Genomic DNA, 27,317 nt, shown 5'->3' with positions numbered 1-27,317 from the left:
TAGTCAGCAGAGACGCTAACAGAAGTGGTCGCTATGGCAATGCACGTCCATATATCTGTGAGAGGATGGAGATTCTGAAATGGTGGTTGTATTTGTTTGGCAGTTGGGTTCAAACATCAACAATCTACTGCACCTTTAAGTACAGTACGGTGAGTTCACATCAAGGTTTGTTTCTGTACAAAACGAATTTCAGGGATTCTGTCCATGTTAAAGGTTTATGCAAAAATGATCAGCCAGCCTCTAAAATATTATCGCCCTAATAATAAAAAGCAGTACCTGTTGGGATATAACAAAAATCCCTGTCCAGCTGAACTGTAGCTGAACACATGGAGCCTGAAAGTTGTGTTGTGCTAAAGCACTGAGAAAATAATCTATAAAGTCCATTCAATTGAACTGATGTGATAACAATATGAGCGCTCATTCAAAGCGTTGGTGGCAAACAGTCGATAAAGGTTAAGGATTTGCAGACTCATAAAACCTGCTATCTTTACAGACTGGGAAGAGTTGGTGTTAATTTCAATAAAAAAAAAAAAAAAAAAAACGCTTACAACTCTTTACTAATTATCAATATCTGCTGACTTGTTGATGCTGATAGAGAATTATTTAAAGATCATTTAGTGTTCATTCTATTGGTAACAACTTAATGTTCCCGTCAATAAAAGTTAGATTAAACATGCTGATGTGCTAAGACCTTTATTGTACCTCCCCTCCATTCAAACACTAACACAACATGACTGTTGATAATTGTGTGAGATTGCAGGGCTTCACCTGATGCAATGTGACCAGATCAGTGGGGTGCAATTAGCTTGAGCTAGCTACAACAGTGTAGTGACTAGGGCGTTAAATGTCCAGTGTGTAACGTGTTTAGTTGTTCATTCTCAAAATTCCTTTTCATGAATATTTACCACCACCATCAATTCCAAGTATTCCTTTTGGCTTGAAATTTTACATTTGCATTTGCATGAACTGGGGTAGACGCTCCATATTCATGCGCCATCTTGAAATATGTTAGCTGGTAAGGGACATACAGGACATACTGCTCCGCTTTTCGCGTTTTCACTGTCACATGATAAACTCGCAGGTGCTGCTAATGCTGCTAATGGGTATCGTAGCTTCCCGGCCCCGGCAAATTTGAAGAAGGAAACATGGAGGACCACACGTATTCCAAATCCAAATTTCAGGAACAGGAGTCTTCTTCTTCGCCCAGAAAAAGAGAAAGGATATGGAAAAGAGCAAAAGACCGGTGTCATCTGAAAAAAGCGCAAAGGCTACCATAGCTATAATACGTACATTGAACTGCGTGGTGTGAGAGAGTTGACTGCGATATACGATCTCAACGCTAGATGGGAGAAATTCCCACACTTTAATGTTTACTGTCGGCTGTCATTAATACACTACTAATACACTACTACAATACACTAAATGACTCTGAATTAGACTCAATGGACCCCTGTTGGCCAGTTCTGTTGAAATAATGATTCACAGCCAAGCTCAACATATTCTAGCACTTAACCTTTGTAAACATCAAACACACACACACACACACACACACACACACACACACACACACACACTGTTACACACTGTTAATTAGTCCATCATTTACACTTCTCACACATCAGTGTTTACACTTTTCTGACAGGGCCGAGTGAGAAGGAAAATTAGATACTGAGCTGGTGGCTTTACACATTAACACATTGCATCACATTATTGTGTGTCAACTATGTATTCTGTAGTGAGTCAAGTACCGCTGATACTACCCATTGCACTTGACCTAATGGAATTGATTGCTGACTACTGAAAAGTACTACTACTGAAAATTTGGTAATGAAATTTAGTTACTTTTTCAATTCGGCGCAACGTTACTTTTCCCATGGACAGATTTGACAGCGACACGGCCTTCTCAGCTGCTCGCTCACAAGCTCCACACGGTACGTGACAGGCTGGTAGTAGAGCAATCATGGCAAGCGAGAAGTAGAACTTTTTTTTCGTGGCTTTTTGCTGGACAGTGCTCTGAGCGGAGAGCTACGTGACACATGCCACTACATCGCTGAGGACTGGCGGTTAAATCGGCCGTCCTACAAACAACAAACAAAGAGCATGCCAGGCAGACACAAAGCTGACAACCTCACAGAAATAAACCATTGATTGGCTTTATGGTCAAATATAGTTTTTGTATAATTAAATTCAGCCCTGCCAGGGACGCCTGCTTTTAAAAGTAACGTAAAAGTAACGAGTAATGTAAAAAGTTACTTTCCACAGGGGGTAACTAAGTAAAGTAACAGATTACTTTTTTAAGAAGTAAAGTAAGTAGGCTAACAAGCAAACATTACCTTTTAAAAGTGACCTACCTATCACTGGTAACTGGTAAATGAAAGCTAATTTTTTAGTGTTTTTAATTTGTATTACTTTTAATGAAATATGTTAATTTCTTGCAGGTTAAGGAGCATCCCATCCAAACCACTCCAAATGATCTGATCGCTCTCTTTATAACAGTTCAGCTCTATCCTGCTTGTATGTTCCAGAGTTTTGCTCCTTCTCCATTGATTCTGTCTTCTTCGCCAATGCTGTCTGTCCTATTTTTAACAGAGATCCCAGAAAGATTTAAGTCTTAAGAATTTGAAAACAAGATGATCAATTCATCCGTCTGTCCATTCAGCAACCATCACATTAAGCCTTTTGCCATTTGTCGTCACTGGCGTTGGAACCAAGCGGTGTTTGTGATGAAACCTGAGGCAGTGGAACGGCCCCCACATGTCCTCAGATGAACACCTGCATCTCCTGGCAAACTCATTTGTTGCATAAATTATTCAATCCCCCCCCCCCCTCCAGGAGAACAGTATACTACAGACTACATTATACCTACAAAAATACAAACAAGACATTCAGTACAGTGCACTACAACTGAATGTGCGCTAAAGTATAAAGACAAAATGCTCCCTAAAAATTAGGGAAGATCAGTGCCTAAAAAAAAATGGGCCAAGATTTAAAAAACTGGTAAAGGCAAGAGTCTCTTTTTTCCCATGTGGACTGCATAGCCATGGTATTGTGTGCAGGAATGTGTGTGCAACTTTTTCCTCATGGTAAATAATTACCAAGATATATACATACACCAACAAAAAACATAAAAAGAAAAAGAAAAAAAAGTGCAATAAATGTATCATATGTCAATATCAAAAGGACTCTGCATGAGTTTGAGAGGTCAAGTTGTCCAAGCACAAGTTCAGACATGTGAGGACTAAAGAACAAGAGTAGGAAGACATCAGGCATAACAATGCTACACCTAATGGGTGCCAAAATGACGCACTTAACTGATATACGACCACATTGTCGACACACTTTTCTCCGATCAAGCATCCTTTGCTTTACAGGATTGCAGAATGAGTGATAAAATAAGAGTTGACTCATCATGGACAAAACAAAGAAAACATGTACAGTAGGTTGTAGATAGAAAACATTCAATGTAAAGTGATCAAAACATGCTGTGCTTTCCTGTAGAAAACACTGTTGAAGGAACTGCAGACTACACTGCAGTTCGCTACTTTACAACCTAATCAGACTTTCTTAATCCCATCAGACTAAAGGGCTCAGTAATACTTAATGAGATAACTTGCAAACTCTTTCATCCCTGTGTTTACTGATTGTGTTCCTCGCTAATGTCTGCTAATGCATGCATACTGTTTGTGTGTGTGTGTGTGTGTGTGTGTGTGTGTGTGTGTGTGTGTGTGTGTGTGTGTGTAAGGTGGGGAGTCATTTTCATTCAATACTTCAGAGACCGAGAGACACTCAGAGATGCGTGAGTGGAATCTCAAAAGGCTGTCTGGGTCTACCTTCTCTCCGTCTCTCTCACAGTGACTCAACCTGCATCGGCCGCTGTCTGCTTTCTCCCCCTCTCGGTCTCTCACAGGCACACTTTGCATCAAGCACATCTCTGCTCTGTCTCATTTTTTTGTATTCTCAATACAAACAATTTCTTTCTATCACACATCTGGAAGTAGACTAGAATAGGGTTGGTGATATTCTATATCTTTCTTGTTAACAAAACCCATCGTTACCTCCTTCCTCCGTTGCTATCCAAAACTGTTAGATGCACACAAATGAGCCACATTGTTTCACCCGGCGACATGTTCCCTCATTAGGGGCAATAAGGTATTTATATAAAAGTCCCCAAGAAATGCACAAATTGTGACATTTTTTCAAAGATTTATATCTCCAGCAAGAATGATTGGGCTTGATCCAACAGACTGGTTATCAAACCATTATTTCATCTATTAATCGATTAATTGTTTGCTCTATAAAAAATCCCCACAATGGCGGGGTGTGGAAGGGTTCCCATTGAGTCACAAGGCCACACGCAGTACAACAGGATCTACAAATGACACACCACACAGGAAGGAACTCCACCCCCCCTCCCTCTTTCCCACTCCCTCCATCCTCTCAAATGCCATTAGTCCACTTCCTGAACAAGGGAGGAGGGGGGATGGAAAGAAGAGATGCTACCAGTCTGCATGACTGACACACACACACACACACACACACACACACACACACACACACACACACACACACACACACACACACACACACACACAAACACAGCAAAAACACATTCACATACTCACATTAAAGTGTGAGAGCGGAAACACAATAATAAGATTGATTTCTGCATTAGTGTATTTGCCCAGAAAATAACTTTGTTTGTCACTCACTGTCTAAAGCATAACTATTGCATATCTATATCTATAACTAAGGGTTTTAACATTGAAAAAAACTTGGGCAGCACAGAAGTAAAAGAGATAGAAAAAGCGTGTTTACCAGCGTAGAGATGAGAATGGGTGTGCTCTGCTTTTAACCATGTATTATTCACAGTATCCTGTGGTGACCAGAGACAGACAACACGCTCCACTGTCCAATCCTGAGCCAAACTCACTTTTCAATTTCAAGGTAGATAGGCTTAAATTTGCCCTCTGGCATTCAAAGCTCCCTTTCCTAACCAAAACATGCCATATGTTACACCAATAAAACACAGCAGCAAGTGGAAAAAAAGTGTTCCATCCATACACTTCATCCCAGATCTCTGCTGTTTAGAAACAATATCTGGCTGTGTGCAAGCTGCCAAGAAAAAAAACTATATTATGTGAGTGTGTCCATGTATTTGTCTGTTAGTTGCATGTTAACATGGTACAAACCCAGGTTGCTTTGGCTGATAGGCCAATGTCATACAATTTGGGTCTTGTTTTTGATACAGATTATTATTCTTTAGCATAACGAACATGGACATTGTAGTATTTTATATATATATACTGTATATATAGTATATTCATGGCTAAAACTAGTCCCCACTAAACATTTACTACTAAAAAACTATGGTCGGTAATCACTAATCCTTAGAAAAAAAGATAAAATGTGTAAGCCATCTTTAAAGATTAAGGGCCCTATTTTAACGTGAAGCACCTGGCGCAGCTGCGTTTAGGGCGTGTATGAATCCACTTTCGCTAGTTAAACGGCAGGCACCAGGCGCCAGGCGCATGGCTCAAAAGGGTTGTACTTAAAGGTGCTCTAAGCGATGTTGGGTGACGTCACTTCTTGTTGACGTTCGAAGTATTGTCAAACAAAACGGAGGCTAGCTCGCCCCTCCCTCCTCTTCATCCCGTCCCCTCCCCTTCCCTTCGGCGCACTAACCCCCCAACCCCCACCCCCAAATCCTTCTTGTCGGTTATTGGCTGGAACACTGTTATGTTTCGTGGTGCAGTTTGGCACAGTTTGTTTTTGTTGCCGTTTGTGGAGCCTGGGCTGTCTACAGAGACCGTGTTTTTTTACAGTGTGTTCAGGGGACAGGCAACTAGCGGATAGTGAGGTGTGTGACAAAAATTGTTGTAGCCTAAAAAAAAACGCGTGACATCGCTTAGAGCACCTTTAGTGTCTTAATTAATCATAGGTGTGTTTTGGCCGTAATATGCTGTTGTAATGCTTACAATGTTAGTGAGCTTTCATGCCACTAGGTGGAGCTCTCGAAATTATGTGGTACTAGTTTCAGTACTCCTTCAGCTACTGTGTGTTAAGCAATGTTTACTTGCTAGAAGAGTGTGCTAGTTCCGGGCTCTAGAAGACTGCCGTTTCTTGCCTTGCCACATTCAAGATTAAAGCTACCACTCGATACCACTTTCGTTGTGTTCCTTATTATTGATCAAGTTACTACATCTTTTTGGCGAAGAGGTGAACTGGAAGTGTTTTTACATTCCGTTTTGTTTTTAGCGTTAGCTAAATTACAATGCTAACTAGTCAACATTAGGAGGCTAGTTTTCATGAGTGAAAGCAGTGAAGAGGAGCATGTGGAGGAGAGACACGGAGTGGCTGTAGGGCAGCAGCAAAAAGAAGGAGGAGAGCCTCGCATTCAAATGGCTACATTTTATGTTCAAAAATATTCATGTAAGACAGTGGTTCACGTTTATGTTGTGTTTAAACCCCCTACCGCTAGATGGCTATGCTGAGACACACCACTAGTGTCCTTGCCTAACAGTGCCTAGCAGTGCCTGACTATGTGCTAGAAGCTAACAATGTAGCTATTGCTGAACTTTGGCCTACTTTAGCATATAACAATTAGCTCACTAAGAACCTGTGACCCACAATCCCAAACTGCAGTTTGATTTTCTGTGCACTGAATTGTTTACCTAAAGTAATCTTCTTTGACTTTTATGAACATCATGTCTTTTTTTAAATATTCTTTTTTCTAAAATTATAGAGGGAGGGGGGATTATACCCAATATATCGCCTTACGCACAGTATCAAAATATATTGCAATATATTGAATCGTGACCCATATATCGTGATACGTATCGTATCGCCAGATTCTTGCCAATACACAGCTCTAATAGACGCTCACATCATAACAGCACCCATAACCATACAGACAAGTGTTCGCAATCCACTGGCACACAGTGGTCTTGGATAATGGTCCAACGTTCATCAGCGAGTTGTTTGGTGCGTTCATAGAAGGAATGGAATCCGTCACATTTGTACAGCTCCTTTCCACCTGGCCTCAAATGGATTAGCGGAGTGAGCTGTCCAGACAGTGAAGGAGAGTCTGAAGCAAACGAAAGGTGACTCTCTAAGCACAAGGCTTTCACACTTCCTGTTTAAATACCGCCTTACGCCACAGACTACTACTGCACATACTCCAGCAGAGATGTTGATGGGGCGTAGGCCTTAGTCAAGGTTGGACCTGCTGCTTCCAGATATAAAGGCCACAGTGCTGAGAAAGCAGGAAAAGCAGAAGGGTCACAATAAACAGACAAGAGAGAGACAGCTGAAACCTGGTGACAATGTCTATATCAGAAATTTCAGCAACAACCCTAATCAGAAATGGCTACCTGGAGCTATCCTGACGCAGAGAGGTCCACTCTCATTTGTTGTTAAACTGACTGATGGACGAGAGTTCCGCAGACATGAGGACCACATTTGCCTGCGTCATGATACAGGTCCAGAGATTGTCAACACTTCAGAGTTTCCCCTGGTGAGCCAGACTACTGTGACCATCACCAGAGGAAAGGCCACAGGGAGAAAAGTCTGTGCCCCCTAGAGAGGATGGACAGTTGATCATGGTCACACAGACCCCTCCTGTCGAACCCGCGGCCAATGCGTCAAGGAGTAAACCTCTATATATGGGCGCATGCTCTACCAGGTGAGCTACCCAGGTGCCCAGGCATGTACAGTCTTGAGAGATTAACTAACAAATTGTATGTTTTGGTCATTTTCATTGAATTTGTTGACAGAAATTCTCCTTATCCTTTAATTGCTGAGTTCTGGGAATGTGGCAACATTACCAAAAAGAGGTAATATGGAGCAATGAAAATAAGACCCAATTGCAATAAACCAGGAAAGACAATCTGAGTTGGACAGAAATGGAGGAGGAAGAGGTCAACCTATTTCAACCTGTACAGCATCCTTGGCTCTCGATGTTCACCCTTTCCATCTTTCCACATCTTTTCAATCTTTATCACTTTCAGCAACACATTATCCCGCACAACAGAAATCCCCCCAGCACCCAGGCACTCTCTAGTGTAACATTACAGGTGATTACCAGGTAAAATGGCAGCACAACACTAATCTACTTGGTCTTACTGAGTGATTACAGGTAGGGTGATATCAGCTGCACAGGGGGTGACAGTGAAACAACCGGCCGTGTTTCCTTTATCACTGATGTCATTATTGACCCCTGTAGACATCTCTGAGGCTGCGAGGAGCTATATAATATGTGAGGTGGAGCCGCGAGCTGATGCACTGTCAGATACACACACTGAGCTGAAAATGATAGTCACTTTGGCACTGGGGAGCAACACTTCTCCCACCACTATCTCGCTTGGTTCAACGACATGGGGGAGATAAGGGAGATGGACTGAACACAGAGGAGAGGAAATGGTAGAGAGACACAGAGAAAGATTGAAAAGCCCCGGCTTGAGATGAAGAGGGGAGAATATGTCATGGTCTTTTCTATCTGGCAGATCAATGCAAAGACAGAGAATCGATTCACCTGAAATCCACAGATCGTGTGGTCCTTAACACTGAATGGATTCAATTAATTTAAAATATATCAGAGTGCAGTTGCAGGGACTGAAGAGTGGATTGGAATTAGAAAATTGGCAGAGTTGTTGATACAAAGACTCATTAATCAAAGCCACAGAAAGAAATAGTGAGAAGTCACTGTCTGTGTCTTACCTTGTAGTCCTTATAATGCTAGAGGGGCAGACACACAAGACAGCACAAGATAAGAATATGGGTGTCAACAGCAAAAAAAGCACTGGGTTAGTTGGGGGTCAAAGAGATAACATGCTGTTCTGAACATGTCAGCATTCTCGCTCTGCCCTCATGCTCTCCCTTCGTAGTCCTGTCGCAACTTCTACAGCTCAATCTCTGGATCACGAACTATAATCCCTCACACACACACACACACACACACACACACACACACACACACACACACACACACACACACACACACACACACACACACACACACACACACACACACACACACACACACAGGTTGCTGCTGTGTAAACTTTGGCAGCATTTCTGTAACTTCTCTCCCGGATGGGTCAGGGAATACTGGATGCTAAACTGCACAAAGTGCAAAAAATACGGTCACTTTGGCTGCATTTCCACCTGGTATTAAAATCCAACCTGAGCGTGGCCGGGTTGACTCAGTGGGTAGAGTAGGCGCACATATTCTGAGAGGTTTAGCCTTTACGCAGAGGTCCAGGGTTCAAATCTGACCTGTGACGATTTCCTGCATGTCTTCCCCTCACTCTCCCCTTTTTCACCTAGCTGTCCTATCACATAAAGGTGGAAAAGCCCCAAAAATCCAACCTGAGCAATGCGATCACAAGTGGACAGCTCTAAGTACAGGTGGGAATGCACCCAGGATGTCCCAATTCAGGGGCTGCAGCCTTCTGAGGCTACATTCGTAGACCGATTGCGTCACACCGGCACAACAAAGGCTGTTCCATTTTATTTAACTTCGAAGGCTCCTTCAAATGCAAATGTGGTCCACAAATGTGGCCTCCTTCTACAGAACTTGGAGGATTCAACTATTTTATCCTTCGCAGCCCTGGGATTCCCAGTATTCATTTAGGCATTCAAGCAGAAGCATAGGCAAACACAAACGGCCAACAACCAACATTTATTTTCACAATTTTCGTTATTTCATCATTAAATTCACTTCTAAAAATGTTTTAGGCAAGAAATTAACTGTGCTAATATATCTGGCAGTGTTGTGAAAATTCATGGCAAATTGAAAATTTGCTCCAAATTTGCTTTGGAGTTAAAGAGCTCCATAAACTGGCTTGACGCCAGCTAGCTCCGCGGGGGTAGCTACATATATGGCTGGCTGGTCCTGCTCAAAGAGCCCGCTGTGAGCGGACAGTAGCTCTCTCCTGATCTCGGAGACAGTTAATGTTCACATATACATGAGGGTTTAAATATTTATTTCCCTCTCTCTTTAAAGGCATACTATGCAGTTTCCGTTTTTTGGCAAACAGCTACCCCTAGAGTCCAGGGTTCAAAATTTACTTTTTTGTCCGCCAGCCAAATTGGCAAGTGAAGGTTCAAATTTCACCAGCCACTCAATAAGATTACTATTGTTTTTTTGGCAAATGAGTGAAGCAAACATACCAGCCATTTGTGTATTTTACCAGCATTTGGCTGGTAGATGGTGCTAATTTTGAGCCTTGCTAGAGTACTTGTATTTAATGTTACTGTCATAAATATCAACTACACAGAGCTGTCTCTGCACTCACAGCCTGATCCCCTCCCCCTGTAGGACTAGTCTTATTATCAACAATGGATGAATCAACAACTTCGTAAATTAGATTATATTAGATTCAACTTTATTGTCACTGTGCAGAGTACAAGTACAGAGACAATGAAATGCAGTTTGCGTCTAACCAGAAGTGCAAAAAAAGCAGAAAAGTGCAATTTGATACAAAGGTGGTGGTAAAAACTGACATACAACAAGCAAGTGCAACAACATACAGTACAACATAGAATGCAAGCAAGCAAGTTTACTTGATATGTTGATAAAATGTCGGGAGTACAGTCTTCAAGTTGGCCTTATTAAAGTCTCCTACTATTATGTGAACACTGTCGGTGTGGGCCCGCTGCTGTTCGTTTATGGTATCCAGCAGGACAGAGAGCGTCGTGTTTACACAGCCGTAACGATCACTACTGTTAGCTCTCTCGGTAGAAAAAAAGGCCGGCATCTTACAGACATGTACTTAAGGTCAGGGGAACAGTGTTTATGTGTAACTGTCCCATTTTTACACCAGTTCTCATGCATGTACATACAGAGCCCCCCCTCCTCTTCTCTTACCAGAGTCCTCAGTCCTGTCCCAGCTGAGCAGAGTGCGGCCTGCTAGCTGCATGCTAGCATCATGTATCCCCGGGTGAACCCAGGTTTCAGTGATAATCAAAACACAGCAGTCACAAACATAGCAATTTCCAGCGAGTTGTAATTCCAAGTCGTCCGTTTTATGTACCAGGGATCTGGCATTGGAGAGATACAGGCTCGATAGAGGTGGCTTGTGTGCTATACTAGCTTTAGCATAACACCGGACCTGAGGCCTCGCTATTCCTCTCCCTCCTCCGTCTGCGCCGCCTCCTAGACCCGACAACAATCCACGAAGAGCCCGGCGGTCTTGCTATGTCGTCTGGGATGTTGTGCGTATAATGAAAGACACTCGAAATAGATATCTGGTGGTGGTCACCGATGTCCAAAAGGCTCTGGCGGGCGTAGAAGATGTTCGCAGAACCAACAGTTGTAAAGCAATTTGTGATTCTGGCGAGATCTGGCGGGACGCCACCTCCCAAACTTGCATTGCTCTCTCATTCTCAGACGTGTCCCTCCCCGGTTTTGCTATCGGGATGATTCACCCTACTACGAGTTCGTTTACCATCGAAATGACTTTGAAGCTGTTATATTAAGGTACAAATCTTGCATAGTGTGCCTTTAAGACACTTGACCAAATGGTAAAATAAAACAAACAACTTATGGCACCATTTTGGTGCTTTAGTTTTATTAGATTATTGGGCTTTTCCACCTTTATTTTTTGACAGGACAGCTAGGTGAGAAAGGGGGAAGACATGCAGGAAATCGTCACAGGTTGGATTTGAACCTCGGACCTCTGCGTCGAGGCATAAACCTCTCAACACATGTGCACCTGCTCTACTCACTGATCCAACCTAGCCACTTGGTGCTGTAGTTAACATTTTGATCAATTATCAGCTGCAGCTATAAAGGTTTCGAGGCGACTGGAGCGGTGCTTTTGTGCAAACAGGAAATGCTCTGTAGACCTTACCGTCTCATTTGTGTGACTCCTCGGTTCGGCCTTCGTGGGCTTTGAAGGCTGCAGCCCCTGCATTGGGACATAGCTCTCGAGATCCGACCACTCAAACTACATTTGGAGGGGGGTCTGGGCTATATCTGCACATCTTGCCACATTCTTATAGCAGTGTGTACGCGCATGTGTCCTGGGCCACATTAAGGAGCGCCTACTCAACTGTGAGCGGAACAACATACTCATTAAAGTATTTGATATATGTCACAGAAACCACTGAGAGTGAATTGTGTTATTTGCATTGGCAAAAGTAATGTGTCGGTCGTTTTGTTCTGGTGCTGCCTGCTATTATATCTCCGGCTGTCTGAAGCTTTGTGCCCCACAGTTGCCTGGAAAAGGCAGTTACATTAACAGTTCCCAAATTCACGTATCTATAGGATATTACTACTACTACAGACATTTCTGCTCTCAACACGTTTGCTGTTGCTACATAGCAGTCTCACATTGCCAGACATGTCTCCACAGTGCTGTGTCAGCGCTGGAGTAACTATTTAGAAACCGACAAGCCTGAATGGTCAAAACAGCAGCTGTCGAATGTTGAAGCGGTTTGATTTCCTATAAATTCTTCACAATAAAAGTCCCCCGCAGATTTTTTTGTGAAGCAGCAAAATGGCAGAAAATGTAGGGTCTTCATTAGTATGTTTCCAATGTATAATTTATGTGAGAGTAACAATTGACACACACACACACACACACACACACACACACAAACAGACGCACACACTTGTAATCGGATCACCCACATTGGCTTTTAATACCAGGTGGAAATGGGGCCTTTGACTGATTTCAAACTGACATATTTCATCCCAGTCTCTTAAAGATTTTAGAAAATATTAACTTTGACTCAAGTTTGAATTTCACAGAAATATTCTTGAAGCCTGTAGGTGAAGTTGCATGTGTGAAAGCTCATTTTAGCACTATATCCCCCCCCTGTTGCAGACACACAACATATGCTCCTGACTAAGCCCCTTATTTTCATAATCAATAATAATAACTGCAGTCAAAATAGAAACTACTCTTCCGTAGCCCAGAGCTCTGTTAGAGCTTGTTCTCATTCTTAAACCTTCTTGACTTCTGCTGCCCCCAGTTAACCTCTCTCCTCCACTCTGCACCATGCCCTCGTCTGTGCCCTGCCTGCTGCAGAGCAGCAAGGCGTGCATATGTCAACATCACATTAACACTCCACCTCGTTCATGTCCAAACATGCATGTGACATGACTCAGCGCAACACGCCGGTGGGAAACACGCTCCTCTGAGACCAGAGGGCTCTGAAAGAGGAAGGAAGATGATAAGAAAACAGGGACAGAAATAGGCAGAAGGGTTCATCAGAGAAAAACAACTGATGTGAAAGAGAGAGGATGAAGCAGTGTAGAGAGTGAGGGGGACAATCGAGGGAAGGGAAAAAATGGGAGAAAGAGCGAGCGATTGTAATGTTTTCCTAAAGAAATGCAGAGAAGTAGCATATATGTAGGCATACATTAAGTGTTCAACATTGACATTTCCCTTGTTTTGTTTTATTTAATGTTGGGAGATCGTGACAACCATTTCCATCTCTGCTCAACCTATGGAAATACCCGTTCTTTTTCTCCCTTCACTCCCTCTACACTTGGCTCACTCTTCATTGCCATGGCAATGATGTTACAGTGAGTCACTTCCACATCTCCCTCCTCCTCAACACCACCAAGAAGGAACATGGGAGCATGTGAGAGAGCAACAGAGAGACATAGACAGAGATAGAGCGGGAGGGAGACAGACGAGGAGAAAGGGCTCTGTTTCCCTGGAAACAGACTGGGGGTCTCCCCAACCCCCATTGGTTCTCAACTGGTTGCTTGTTACCCACAATGCTTGGAGCCAACAGAGTCTCTGTTTCTAGGTTGTCTCTGTCCTCTCGGTTTTTCTCCGTCTCTTCATATGCATGCGCACACAAACACACAGGTTCAGTTCAAAATTCAAGCACGCATTTTATACCACTGAATCAAGCTGTTAATTTTCAGATTTGTTTTATGCTAATTAATAATCAGATGATAAAACATCGGTCCTAAACAGGATCTTACCTTGTTTTTTTGTGTAATTATTGCAGTCAGGAATGACTGAATGTGCAACTGCTTTTCTGAACAAATGTGATGCTGTTTGCAAAATACAATGCCTGAAGGTAGAAACTGGAATAGTTTTAGGAGCCAACAAATAATCAGTTCATAATTTCTTCCAGTAAGAGGTAAAATTCTCTTTAAAAGGTTGCATGCAACTGGTGGTAATTGCAACAATATGCAAGAAAAGGCTTGGAAAAACAAGTTATAGATGCTTCCGCTTAGAGGAGTTTAGCTGAGATTTGAATTGATGGAGCTTGCTGGGAGGCAGCTTTGCCTGAGAAGAGGAGGGAACGAAAGTCCCAGAGTCAATAATGTAGCTGCGAGGAAGTTAGATTGTTGAGGTGGAATATTGATTTTATTAGATCTGGGCTCCTAAGAGTAGCTCTGAACAGGATCATTTCAATGTAGGAATGAGCAGTGATTTGAAGCATTCACGCATTCTTTCAATTTGACCAGTTGTTGTGAAAGAGTTTTGAGACAGGAAACAAGTTGATTAGACCGGGGGAATCAGACGTAAATACCTGTTTTATGAGTAGAAACAAAGCTTGTACCAAGAAGCAAAAACATGTCCATGGTCAAGTGTGGGTTTGAGTGTCCTTCTGTTTAATGAAACGGCAAACATTCATACTGTACAGCAGGGGTGTCAAACTCCCTTTTCACTAAGGGCCACACTGGAAAAAGAAAATCACACCAGGGGCCAGGCATGTAGAGTTTATTGATGTGCTTTTGTTACTGCATGTCAAAGTTTTTTTTTTACATTTTGGTAGTTTTTTTCCTCATTTTTGTTGTTTTTGTTCCGACTACAAAGCCCTACAAAAGTCATCAAAAGAGTTCCTTAGCCATCATAGAATTTAGCAAATCAAGCAAAAACAATGACAATTTTTTTTTAACAACAACCTGTTTCTCAGCCTGAATATGAACACTCTCTGCTTCTTCTGGGGGAATTTCTGAGTCTCAGAGTCGGCAAATATGTCATATTCTGCTTTGAATGTCAGGTAATTTCAGTTTAAAAAACACTTTCCTGTGTTTTTAAGTTTGGCGCACAACTAGTCGTGCCAAAATTTATTGTGGACCCAAATTGATATACGGGCCGGATCTAAATCTGCAAGGGGCCGGATTTGGCCCGCGGGCCTTGAGTTTGACACATGTGCTGTACAGTGTGCGTTTGTGATTGCAGACAGGAGCTGTTTTAAGTTAAGCCCCAGGGTCACTGCACCTTCCTGTCCTTCTGTCAGACACAGACAATATGTGTCTGAATATGTGTGCACTTATTTTTCCAGAGTGCATCATGATGTAGATGAATAAAACAGTCCTGCATTACTACAGATTTACAAAGAAGTGTATCCTTAAGCTGTACAATCAAGCTGCTGTTAAATTGAGCGGTGTGAATACATTTCCATGCATGAGTGAGAGAGTTATGAATGTTAAATCTGGCAGTGTGAGACGGAGCACTAGTTTTTATCAAAGGGGGTTGCTGTTGGTGCTGCCTCTTGATCTCTTCTTTCCCTCTAACTGCCGCGTGCCTGCTATCTCCCACAGCGATGCCACACAATGATACCAGGCTCTCCTTGCCTTGAATACTCGCTTGTACAGTAACACTGGTGCCTATCTAAAGCCAGCAAGGTGCAATGACACAAGTTGCTATTGCAGTTTTACTTATTTAGTTTTGCTTATAAGTAGCAAAAAACACAAACTTTGGATTGTTCCCCCTCCTCCCCCTCAAAGGTCTCCCTAGATATTTTTGCCTTTTCTCTTCTGAAATTGTGAACACTTACACACCTTTATCCCTCTAAAAATAAAACTGCTCACAATTTAGGCCCACACTATGGCCATGACATGTAGAGCTCAAATTATTTGTTGATCAATCCATTAGTTTATCGACAGAAAATGAATCCACAACTTTTTGGATAATGGACATTCAATTTTTTCCGCTTCTCAACTTCTTTGTTGTATGTCCTAGCAAATTAATTTTTTTTTGGCGGGGGGGTGGTTGGACTGTTTGGACTGGTCAGACAAAACAGAACATTTGAAGACAGTTTTTCAAATTGAATGCCCATCTTTGCCTGTCACCCTGTGAGGCTGCATGCCCTGCTGATTCTTTGCGTTGCCTGGTAATATTTCCCTACTTGTCTTCTTGCTGACTGAATAGCATAGCATCGATCTTTACCCTTGTTTTTGGGGGGGTTTTCCTCACACATTAACATTGATGTAAACATGTAAAGCTCAATCTGTGGGATAATGCTAATTTTACATGAAGACCATAACAAAAGACTCACAACCACCTGCAAATTTCAGTTCACAGCATATTTTATCATAACGTTTTATACAATTACTCTTTTGTTTCTTCAAAAAAACAAGGGTAAAGATCAATGCTATGCTATTCAGTCAGCAAGAAGACAAGTAGGCAAATATTACCAGGCAACACATAAAGAATCAGCAGGGCATGCAGCCTCACAGGGTGACAGGCAAAGATGGGCATTCAATTAGAAAAACTGTCTTCAAATGTCCTGTTTTGTCTGACCAGTCCAAACAGTCCAACCCCGGTGTAAAGGTAATTGTACATGAAGACCATAACAAAAGACTCACAATCACCTGCAAATTTCAGTTCACAGCATATTTTATCATAACTTTTATACAATTACTCTTGATTCGTATGGGAGGACTCATTTCTCAACGACTTGCTTCAGATAATAAGCACATTCTAATCTGGAGGCTGCACAGCACAACCAGTACAAGTGTCGGACACTGATAATCTCCTGAAATCAGGAGTAAGGTATCTTTCTGTTCTCCCAAACTCCCCCACTTTTTCTAAATCCTCAGCCCTTCTACCACCAGTCTGCTGCTCTAACTTCTAAACTGTCTTTTCCAGAGCTAGCAAGAATAATCCACCTGAGGCAAATTTGAACATGTATAGTGTAACTGTATAATTATTCTGCAAACCTAAAGTGCCAAACGCAAATACACAATAACGCACATATGCACTTAACACAATTTGTATGTATATGGAGACGTTTGTATCTATGGACCATTTTTCAGTACAGCAGGGGTCTAAATGTCATAATGTAGTAGAAGAAATGCAGCTAATACACTCAATATTGTTTCCACAGGTCTTACAAGCAATTTCATGCTGGCTTGATTCTTTCTCGTTCCGCTTTAATTTGCCCACATTTTGTTAAAGATCACAGAAATTAGTTGGGACAAAAGTTTGAGAAACCACTCAGTTCAAAACACAGTATTATTATGTCTCTCCATTTATGAACTATCATGATCCATTGCAAAATATCTGTATTATAAATGCAGTCATGTTGGTGTACATGCTGTACTAAGATGTTACAGCTAGGCGACAGCTGTTAACTTTTAAACCCACAAGACTATCCGAAAGCAAAAGACAGAAGCCTGAAATGACCCGCATGGATTGGAAATGATAACTTTTTCCCTTAAGATCTAGCAATCTTCCTCAGAAAATGAGAGAAATGGACCCTCTTTTGGACCATCTTTTTATCGTCTTATTGTTCAAAGATAGAAATGCAACAGTAGCTGACTTATGTCTCTAATAAGGCAATTTCCTGGCCAAGCATAAGAATTTAAAAATAACTTGTTTTTATGACTTCATGGCCCCTCGCAAATGGAAACCACTCATTTAGTATCAAGAACACAATTTACAAAGCACTTAACAGAACTGTAAACGGCCTTTCTGCATGAAAAGCCTCGTCTGAGAATGGAAATCAATAACATTGCATCTCTCCTCACATTGTTCATCACTCTTTTCTTTCTTTCCCCTTTAACATTAGATTACTGGATTACTGTCCTAGAAGAACTTCCTCACTCACTAAAATCTGGTGATATGATTGACACAAACAGTACACAACCGCATGCAAAACTTCATGCATATGTAAACAGACAGAACAGAAAGACACTGTTAAGACGGTTTCTTTAAATTAGATTTACTCAACGCCAATTGTCTCTACAGTAGTTCAAACTGGGATAATTGTACAAATCAAGACTAAAGCCTTGTCCCAATCCCATCAATTATCAAAGGGAAGGGACCCAAAGATGATGTGAATGAGCTCCTACACCTCCACAGCATTAATAGGGACTTCACTCAGTAATTAGCTATCTGAAAATAATTACCATCAAAATGTCTGATTAAAATCTCCATCAGTCTCAAATTCAGGAGACTGAAAGAGAGACACCAGCATCAAACGTTTTCCAACGACACCGCGGTTGCCCCCTCGTTGTGTTTTAATTGAGAGGCAGATATGTGGGTAGTAGTACCTCTGATTGGATCGGAGACCCAGCGCAGCATTGGAACAGTTGATTGAAAGTGACCTTACTCTAATTACGATTAGTCTAATTATAATTCTCTGATTACACCCATGCAGGAAATGTTAGAATAAGATGTTGCTGGTGGCCTTTGCTAATGACGTTAAGATTCTAAATGATGCCAGCATTGAATTTATTCTGATCAGACGAGAATAAACAACAAGATACTGTTGTTGCCATCTTGAGCACAATTGAATTGAATCACTGTAAATGTGTTTTTGGTGTTAAAAAGAGATGAATGAATCCATTTAAAGCACAAGTGTTGGACACTGTGTGTCCTCTTTTTGACTCATTCTCATCCCTCTATCCATTTCCATGTTCCCCTGTTTTTCTCCCTCTCCCAGGGCTGAGGTCGTGCTGCCCTCCAGCTCCCTTCCTCGCCACCAGGATGACATCATCACATAGCTGCCTCGTCCTTGGAGTGCCTATTCATCACCCTGATCATCACTGCCGGCATCAGCAGCATCACCTGCGTATGCGCACACATTTACACAAGCACGTACACCGACTGTGAGAAGATAAAAGAGAAGAGAGCCCCCATTGGTTCTGCGGCATTGCAAGCCTCAAGGAAAGAGGGAGAGAACCACAGAGAGAGAGAGAGAGAGAGAGAGAGAGAGAGAGAGAGGAGGGGACGATCCTGCTGGGGTAGGTAAAAACCCCTGACCTGTGCACTTCCAACAATACATCTCAATAAACCACAGCACAGACAAATGTGATGAGTCAGACTTAGTGGGAAAACAACATAAAAAGCAGGAGAGAGAAGACCCCTCCACACCTCCTGTCCTCCTCCACATGGCAACTTCCCACGAGGAGAGCCGCACTTCCTCTCTCCTAGTCACCAGCTAATCTAAAACTTCAAGAGCTCTGGCACTGCTCACTGTATTCCGGTTACTGGGTGGTGCATGACTGAATAAACCAATGCCTTGATGTGCGGGAATTACAGCAGTGAAGTGGAGCCACACGAAAACACAGCAATAAACAATGTTTCCGCCACACTGTCTGCCTGCCCAGTCTGCTCTTCAGCATAATGTGCTCACAGTACTTTAGCCTGATATGTGTGCTTGCAGTGTTTTACAGATGCTGTGCTCTGGTAGAATATAACTACCAGGTACTACAAACCTTAAGCAGTTCTCTACACTTCTTAATCACACAAGCATTCAATTAAAAACCCCTTCAGATGAAAGATTCAGACCTACATAAAACCATTTCACAAGGTTGTAAAGTCTTACGATAACCAGTGTTAAGTATGTTGTTATGGGATTAGATGTGAGAAACTGATGAAGGTTGGTGAATCCCCACTCATAACATTATGTCCTAAAAGTGCATCAAAATTTACACCTCAGTTCTAAATCCTTAGCCTCAGTATTTTTGTCTTGCAGGCTGTTATCGTAATTTAAAAAAAATAGTAGCAAACCACTCGTTGACATTGCCATCATCCATATTGCTCTTTGCATGATCTACAGTAGTAAGCCAAAATATTTTAGAGAGTGTGTGTGGTAAGAAAAACACTAGGAAGTAGGAAATGGAGAAACTTGAGTGAGGTGTTATGTATCTGCATTGTCTTGTCATTGTAGCATTTTAAAAGACATCAATTCATCAGTATTAATACTATGAAGATCCAAAGTGTTCAATATTAAATAAATAAAAAGACATTATGTAATAAATATTTGTTTGAATATATACAGACACAATATATAACCATGGAATTGTGAAATAATCCAATATTTTTTTGATTCTGACACATTTTACAGTTTACTGCAGCAGCAGCTTTAATTTCAGTTTGCAAAGTCTGCTTTTATTTCACAATGCCATTTTCCCCAAAGAATATCTTATTTCATACTGCTTCTTATTCTCACAGAGTATTCAATCAAGACAAACAAAGCAGAGCCAGTTATAGTAACTTCCCTCATCAGACCAAAGCAACAGCCAAACTTAAAAATGACGAGCAAAAACTTCATAATAATGGGTTGGGATAAAACATGTTTCCTAATATTTAACATTTTGTGTTTCAATATAATATGCAGGGAGCTGCATATATGCCTGCGTTAATCGGAGAGTGCCATTAAGCCAGGAAGGGCAAGGAAAGCTACATCAGTGCAGACTCACGTAATCATGGAAGGCCTTGGCCTCACTGGAGTGTTCACATGTGTCTCTTCTCTCTGGAGCCGCACAGTACAGGTCCCAGAAAACACTGCAACACACAGAGAGGCAGCCAGAGAGAAGCATGATGACAAAACAGAAACATTAAAGCTTGACAGATAAAAATAAAAGTCCATTTGAAAGGCAGGGTAATCCAGCATTCAGGCAATAAGGGCAATTCTATTATCGTCATTGGAATAGACAACTTTAGGCGACTGCGTTACAATTTGCAAACAGCAACCTGAGGAAGAGATTTTGGGGACAATTAATGAGATGAAGACAAATTAAAACGGAAGAAGAAGGTGGGAGAATGTTTATTTTAATTAATATTGTCAGTGATGGAAATGAAGAAAAACAGCATGAAGAGGAATGTAACTTGAATCATTAGACATAAAAACACTCACCACCACCATGAGTGGAGGAACCCCGGAGGTTCTCCTAATGTGATGTTCTTCTCCCATCGGATCTAGACAGACAGAGAGAGAGAGAGAGAGAGAGAGAGAGAGAGAGAGAGAGAGAGAGAGAGAGAGAGAGAGAGAATGAGATGCTTCTGAAACATATTAAGCATAAAAACATGCCTGACATATGAATTATCTGCTTTGCAAGGTTGAAGAGGGTGCAAGGGAATTCTTATAACACATGCCATTACGTAATTATATTATGATTCTCATGCCATGGAATCATAAGTAGGTAAGTGAGTCTATGTGTTCCTGAAAGCCTGTAAAATCACAAGTACGTGTGTGTGTGCAAGTGTGTGTGTGTTTACTAAGTCAGGGGATGTGCAGAGTCTGAGGTCAGAAACATGTACCAGCCTGAGGAGCCCAACCAAACCATTGTATAACACATACACCCTTCAGCACAATATCTGCTGCAGTTTCTGTGTCATTCACTCTTTGCTTCTTTCTGGCTTTCCTTTTAACTGCCCTATATCCTGTATTCACTCCTCCATTCCATTTCAAGAAAAACGTGTTTATAGTCATTCTGAATGGCCACACTCAATAGTGGGCAAAAAACCAGCCAGGCATTACAGTGCATACTTGCGGACAATCTTGTCGTATCAAAAAGTGACAGAACTAATATGGTGGAGTATACAAAAGGTTAAATGACAAGTTCAAATTCCGCCTGCAAGCGGCAATTGTCATATCAGCCAGCAAAATGAACGATAACTGGATAGAAATGAGAAGCTACTTTTGTCTACCAGACAATCAAACCAAGGAAACAAATGAACCAGGAAGCAGTGTCTTCTGTCACTACTACAGTTAAATAAGGATTCCGAAATAAGGTTGTGCATATAAATGCGGTAATTGTCTGAAGTCAAGGACCCATTGCTTCAAAATTTAAAATTAATTTTGAGTGGTAAATCTGCCACCATTATCATTGTGAACTGCATAATGGCCTGTGCAAGAACCATATACTATACAGTCTATGGCAAGAACAGAAAGATTGACAGGTGTAGCAGTAAATAAGGGGGCGGGACTTAGCAAATGGTCAATTCCAGTGCTGAGTTTAAATTAAAGGTGCAGGGGAAAAAGACACCATCTGACAAACACACAGTTGAATCATTTTGACACCTTAACACCTTGGTCAAAGTCAGTGACTGACATGAGCGCTGACATCACCTACAGTGGGAATGATTTATGCTCGCAGACAATGTCAACTGATGTGCAGAAACTTTCAAACACGCACACACGCACACACACACACACACACACGCGCACACACACACACACACACACACACACACACACACACACAAACACACACACACACAGACATACAGCTGTGGGCAGCAGTCTGGCTTCTCCTATCAAACTCTGACGCTATTGTTTAGTCTGCCTCTCCTCTCTATAAACAGACTTACATCACTCTGACTTTTAAAGTGATCTCACAATCGTCTTTTTAATTCCCTCCCTTGAAATGTTTCATACAGGTAAAAGAATGAGACTATTGTACCACCTGCTCTAGTAGCAGAGTGTGCAAGCGCTAAAATAACAGGAACAACTGAATCACTGTCAATCTCCGTCCTGACCTCAGCTGCAGCTCAGACACAGTGACTTTTAGAAGGAATGCTTTGCTTTGAAGTCCAGGAACTGCCTCTCTTTGTTTATCCCACATGCTTTCAATCTAAGTTAGCAGTTCTAGTAAAGACATTGGGTAACTTGAAACATTATAGGCAGCCAGCAGTTTCCATATAAACCATGACAAATAAGAATTTACCCTCACATAATTGCTCAAATGGTACAAAAGATGCAGAATGGGCATGACATCCCTCATTTCTCACATTTAATTGGCTGTAGCTCAGACCAAACACGATTGCAGACAGTTTGGATCAGGACACTTATTAGCATGTTCTTTTATTCCCCCTTTCATCTGGAAAGCGTAGAAGAAAATAGCATTGACTGCGCCCGCATATCCTGTCTTCTTGTGGTCTGCACTCCCAGACGGTTCGTTCTTTTACCTTCACCGTGCTTCAGTGACATGCCTTCAGCATGATTTCTTGTTGCAGGTTCTTTTGAGCTGTCTGTCTGATTTGGTAGTTACGTTTAGGTATTCGGCTCTGATTCGTGACTTGTCTTTCTGGGCTCTTGTTTCCTAAGCCTACACCTGCCATGCTACCTGTGTTTTTACATGGTGTTTGAAACAAAAAAGAGTTAAGGGTCGTATCAGAAATGATCTCCGTCCATCTCAAAACGCATATCACAAAGCCACTCAGCCAAGCAGATTGTCTAATGTTACTCTGTGCTTGATAATCATGCATAAGTATAATAATAATAATAATAATAATAATAATAATAATAATAATAATAATAATAATAATGTATACATTGAAAATACAGAAAATACTTTGAAGAAAGTGAATACCAGGGATGTATTTTCTGTGGCTGGCAGTGAGGTGGAACTGTTACTAAAAGGTATGTAAGCCTACCTAACTGATAAGACTGACTTCCATCGTCGTTTCCAAAGGTTTCTGTTTCTGCCAGTCCAGACTAAAACGCAAACCCAGAGTTTTCAAAATAAAACAGGGTCAGCAGCTTTTCAGGATGTCTCCGTTTTAGGGGCTCGGAAACGCCGAAGTAGTGTGGCACGTGGTGTAAACATAGTAAAAGATATGCATAACGTATTAGTGTGGATGTACCCTTAGAAAATACTGTAAACAGATGAGGATGATAAAAAGTGGCCTTTAAAGACAGGTTTTACTCCACCCAACTACTCCTGAAAGAGCTACCTTATGGGATGATGTTTACCCTGTGTGCTCATGCATGCACACCCATGTGTATTGTAGACAAGTGGCTGTGTTTATACTTGTTGCACTCTTAGGTAATGCGTTCCCAAACTTATATGCGACATTGCCTATCCCTTTCATCCGCACATCTGCCGAAGAAAGAGCAAGTGATATGGCAGAGAGGAAAGGGTGTCAGGGAGACAAAGCGGTGTGCACAGACACACACACACACACACACACACACACACACACACACACACACACACACACACACACACACACACACACACACACACATACTAAGTCAGAGTGATGAGAATTGGTGCCAGCTGATGATGTAACCTTTTCCATCCCCCTCTCTTTGTTCTGCTCTTCCTCTGGCCGATGTACAACCAGCCTCTGTCTCCTACATTGTAATTTACCGTAATTTACAGCGAAGCACCAGAATCAGCTGACCTCATTTCCACCCTGTCACCTTTTAACCTCTGCAGAATTAATGTGAGTACAAGCTCGCTTCTCAGGAAGAGTAGTGGACAGATAGATCAAGAAGAGAGCAGAGAGATCTCAAAGAGAAAGTGGAGGAATCAGAGAGGACGACAATGACATAGAAAGAGATCGACTGAGATGGAGCTGCTGAGCGGATCAGTGAAGGATGTCAATCGCAGACGTCATCTCCAGGCTGAGCATCGTAACTCTCCCTGTGCTCCGGCTCCAGTCCCACTAAATGCAACACTGACGTTAACTAACTAACCTGTTGGCTCAGCACTGTAAGGCCAGACTAATTCAATTAGCTGTAGCACTTACTGTGTCAGACCACCTTTTAGAGTGGACACATAAAGTACATGGGCTGCACTCTCAGACACACGCACACACAAATACATGCAGTATTCTGTAATCTTTGTGACTTACCTCTGAGAGAAAGGTCTGTGCTGACTTCTGTGCTCCTACATGCAGCAGGTACTCATACACATACAGAGCTAACCTGCACATACAGATAAAGAACACAGTGGGAGGAAAATGGTCAGTTTGTACATTAAGATCTAGGTGAGTAAAAAAACTGGTTAAAAATACAAGAAAATTGGACATTATGAGGAGTGGACGCGAACAGATTTACAGTAAGAGCGAGACAGTTAAGAAGAAAAACTAAGCATTTGACAAACATTCACCTTACGTATCCCTAAGTTTAAGCATTTATGAGTTTCAAGTTCTAACTCTGGGGCCAGAAAACAACTGCTTTGGGACCTAAGAAAATTATACCATTCCTTATTTAAGATAAATCCATATTTAAGAGGGAGTTTCTCCCAGGATTGTCTAAAACTAAAAATGAAGGAGCCTACGCATGGATACGAATTGCCAAGCAGCTCCTAGATGTGCAGTGATGTGTGAGGGCGTCATCGTTACGAATCTCATGAGAAACAGAAAGACACACTACAGCTTAGGAGAACTAATCATCTCCCGAATCCAGGGCAACCTTTTAAAAAATTTGAAATTCACCCGGCATTATGCTAAAGCTAAAACCCACCTGTTTAAAAAACAAACAGCATTGTGATAAGAATACCCTTGGTGGGACTGCACTGTAAAACACCTCACCCTCGTGCTTTGGGCAATCCATAGACTTCCTCCCATGTCTTTGATCACAGTAAGAATTAATTACAGGCTTGATTTGTTAATCAATTCTCCTCCCAGTGTGTCTGGTCTGGTACTAACAGCAACTTAGAGAAGAAGAGGGGGGTGCGGGGGAGGAGTGATGATCTACTGGGTCTATAAATACAAGATAAACATTGATCCCCAGGAGATCAATAGCAGATCACACTGACTCCTAACAGCAACCTGTAGATTTGGACAGGAGTCTGGTGTAACAACATACAGTCACTGTGCATGAATAATGAGATGTTTGTAATGAATTAACAAAGGGGGCAATGAGCAGGTACATTTGTGCCTGATGCTCACATTTCCCCTAAAATCAATATTTAACTAGGTTAGGGGGAGATGGCGTGATTCATAAGTGATGTTAGCAAACTGTTGGTAATATTTAATCATAAAGGGCTTCACTTCCAATTATTTCCATTATCTGCCAATTTGTCATTGTCTATAAAATGGCAGAAAACTGTTGATATAGAAGTGACAGGGTGAAATTGCTAGTTTTGTCAAACCAACAGTCAAAAACCCAAAGATTTAAAGTTATTATATACTATTATATACACAAATTCTCTCATTTGAGAAGCGGAAACTAACGTTGGACATGTATGCATTAAAAATGACTTTGATTATTTGTTGATTAAAATCAAAATAGTGGCAGCAAAATAGTTCTGATTGAATCGATTACTTTGACAAATCGTTTTAGCTATGTATATACAGTAGATCCAATATACAGAAAACTGAAGCATGAAGCATGACACAGCACAAGCTTTGACCTGAAACCTAGCGTGTCGGTGGGTGTTTGTGTATATGTGTATGATTATGTATTGTCATGCGTTAAAGATGGTCACACCGGGACAGCAGCTGTCCTCGAACCTCCACTGAAAAGGCACTACCAGGCTGCTGTAGCCGATCCACACTGCTCCTATATTGAGGTAAAAATAAACTTCCCAGACAGCCCTGTCTGCCTGTCTGAAGATGATGGACTGCACACCTTTTTGCTCTGCACACAGGTACTCTGTCTCGACCCCTCCTCCTCCCCCATCCCCTCCTCCATTTCCATCTCTCTTCTTCATCACTTTTTTTGTCTCCCCTCCTCCTACTCCTCTCTTTGTGTGCCTTTTCTGTCTTGATGACGCTGCGTTCATCTTGGACTCTTTTTGGTAAGAGGACATGCTTGTTTGATGATGAAAGGATGAAGGGAAGCAGCATAAAGCTCTTTCTCACTATCCTCCCCTCCCTCTTTCCATCCCATCCTCTCTCTCTCTCCATTCCCCCCGTGGCCTGGCAGTAATGTTTAACCAAAGAGATAGAGACAGAACGTTTCACAGGGACAAGGTTAACAGAACAGTGAGACGCTTGACACAACTCTTGACACCTCGACAACAGAACATGAATAAAAGATGCAGCCTTTTTTTTTATCCAAGGCACTGTACAACTCTGAACATTTCTAGTCAAAAATTCCTTTGTTCTGCATAGTTTTCCTGTCAACCTGTCTAAATCTGTCACTCTCCCTGCATGTGAACCCTAACATCAGCATCAGGACATAACTATCCATTATAAGTGAAAGATCTTGTGTCTCTGCAATGAATACATTCACAGCGATGGCGACAAGCCTGATGGACTGCATGATGAATTCATTGTGTCAGTGGTAATAAAGAAAGAAATGAAAGCTTGTCCTCAGCTTGCATTGGCCTGTATCCAGTCAGCTGTCCATTACCTCATATAAACAAAGCCTCGCTCAGTAGCTGAAAGGTTTGACCTGATTGATTTCACCGGATCTGTAAGATGTGACCTTTGGCCTGATACAGAGAAAGGGTCGAAGGAAGTGAGGAAACCCAGTGAAGGTAGAAGCATCAAGGCAACAGTGGGGAGCAAAGGTTATCTAATGAAATAAAGAAAAACATTACAGGGTAGCAAAGGTAAGCAGGTTCATGCAAGTTTTGGAGAAAAGATAAAAGGAAAGGAAAAAAAACACGAACAAGCTAATTCATTCACTGCTCCTGACCTTAA

The 27,317-nt window shown here is 41.8% G+C and overlaps 1 protein-coding gene across 3 annotated transcripts in view; it reads right to left on the bottom strand.

Annotated features, from left to right (window-relative positions):
• Positions 1–27,317, bottom strand: part of ssbp2a (single stranded DNA binding protein 2a) — a 57,724-nt gene that overhangs the window by 9,724 nt on the left and 20,683 nt on the right. For all 3 annotated transcript variants that reach the window (XM_028577505.1, XM_028577503.1, XM_028577504.1), the window contains exons 2-4: positions 24,576–24,648; positions 20,848–20,909; positions 20,411–20,495 (exon numbers count right to left, since the gene is read on the bottom strand). In XM_028577505.1, coding sequence (XP_028433306.1) covers positions 20,411–20,495; positions 20,848–20,909; positions 24,576–24,648 — 220 coding nt within the window. The remainder of the gene's footprint in view (positions 1–20,410; positions 20,496–20,847; positions 20,910–24,575; positions 24,649–27,317) is intronic.

This window comes from Perca flavescens, chromosome 5 (genome assembly GCF_004354835.1).
Source record: "Perca flavescens isolate YP-PL-M2 chromosome 5, PFLA_1.0, whole genome shotgun sequence".
NCBI lineage: Eukaryota > Metazoa > Chordata > Actinopteri > Perciformes > Percidae > Perca > Perca flavescens.
The sequence above is the reverse complement of the archived record's forward strand: the minus strand, read 5'-3'. Positions and strand labels throughout refer to the sequence as shown.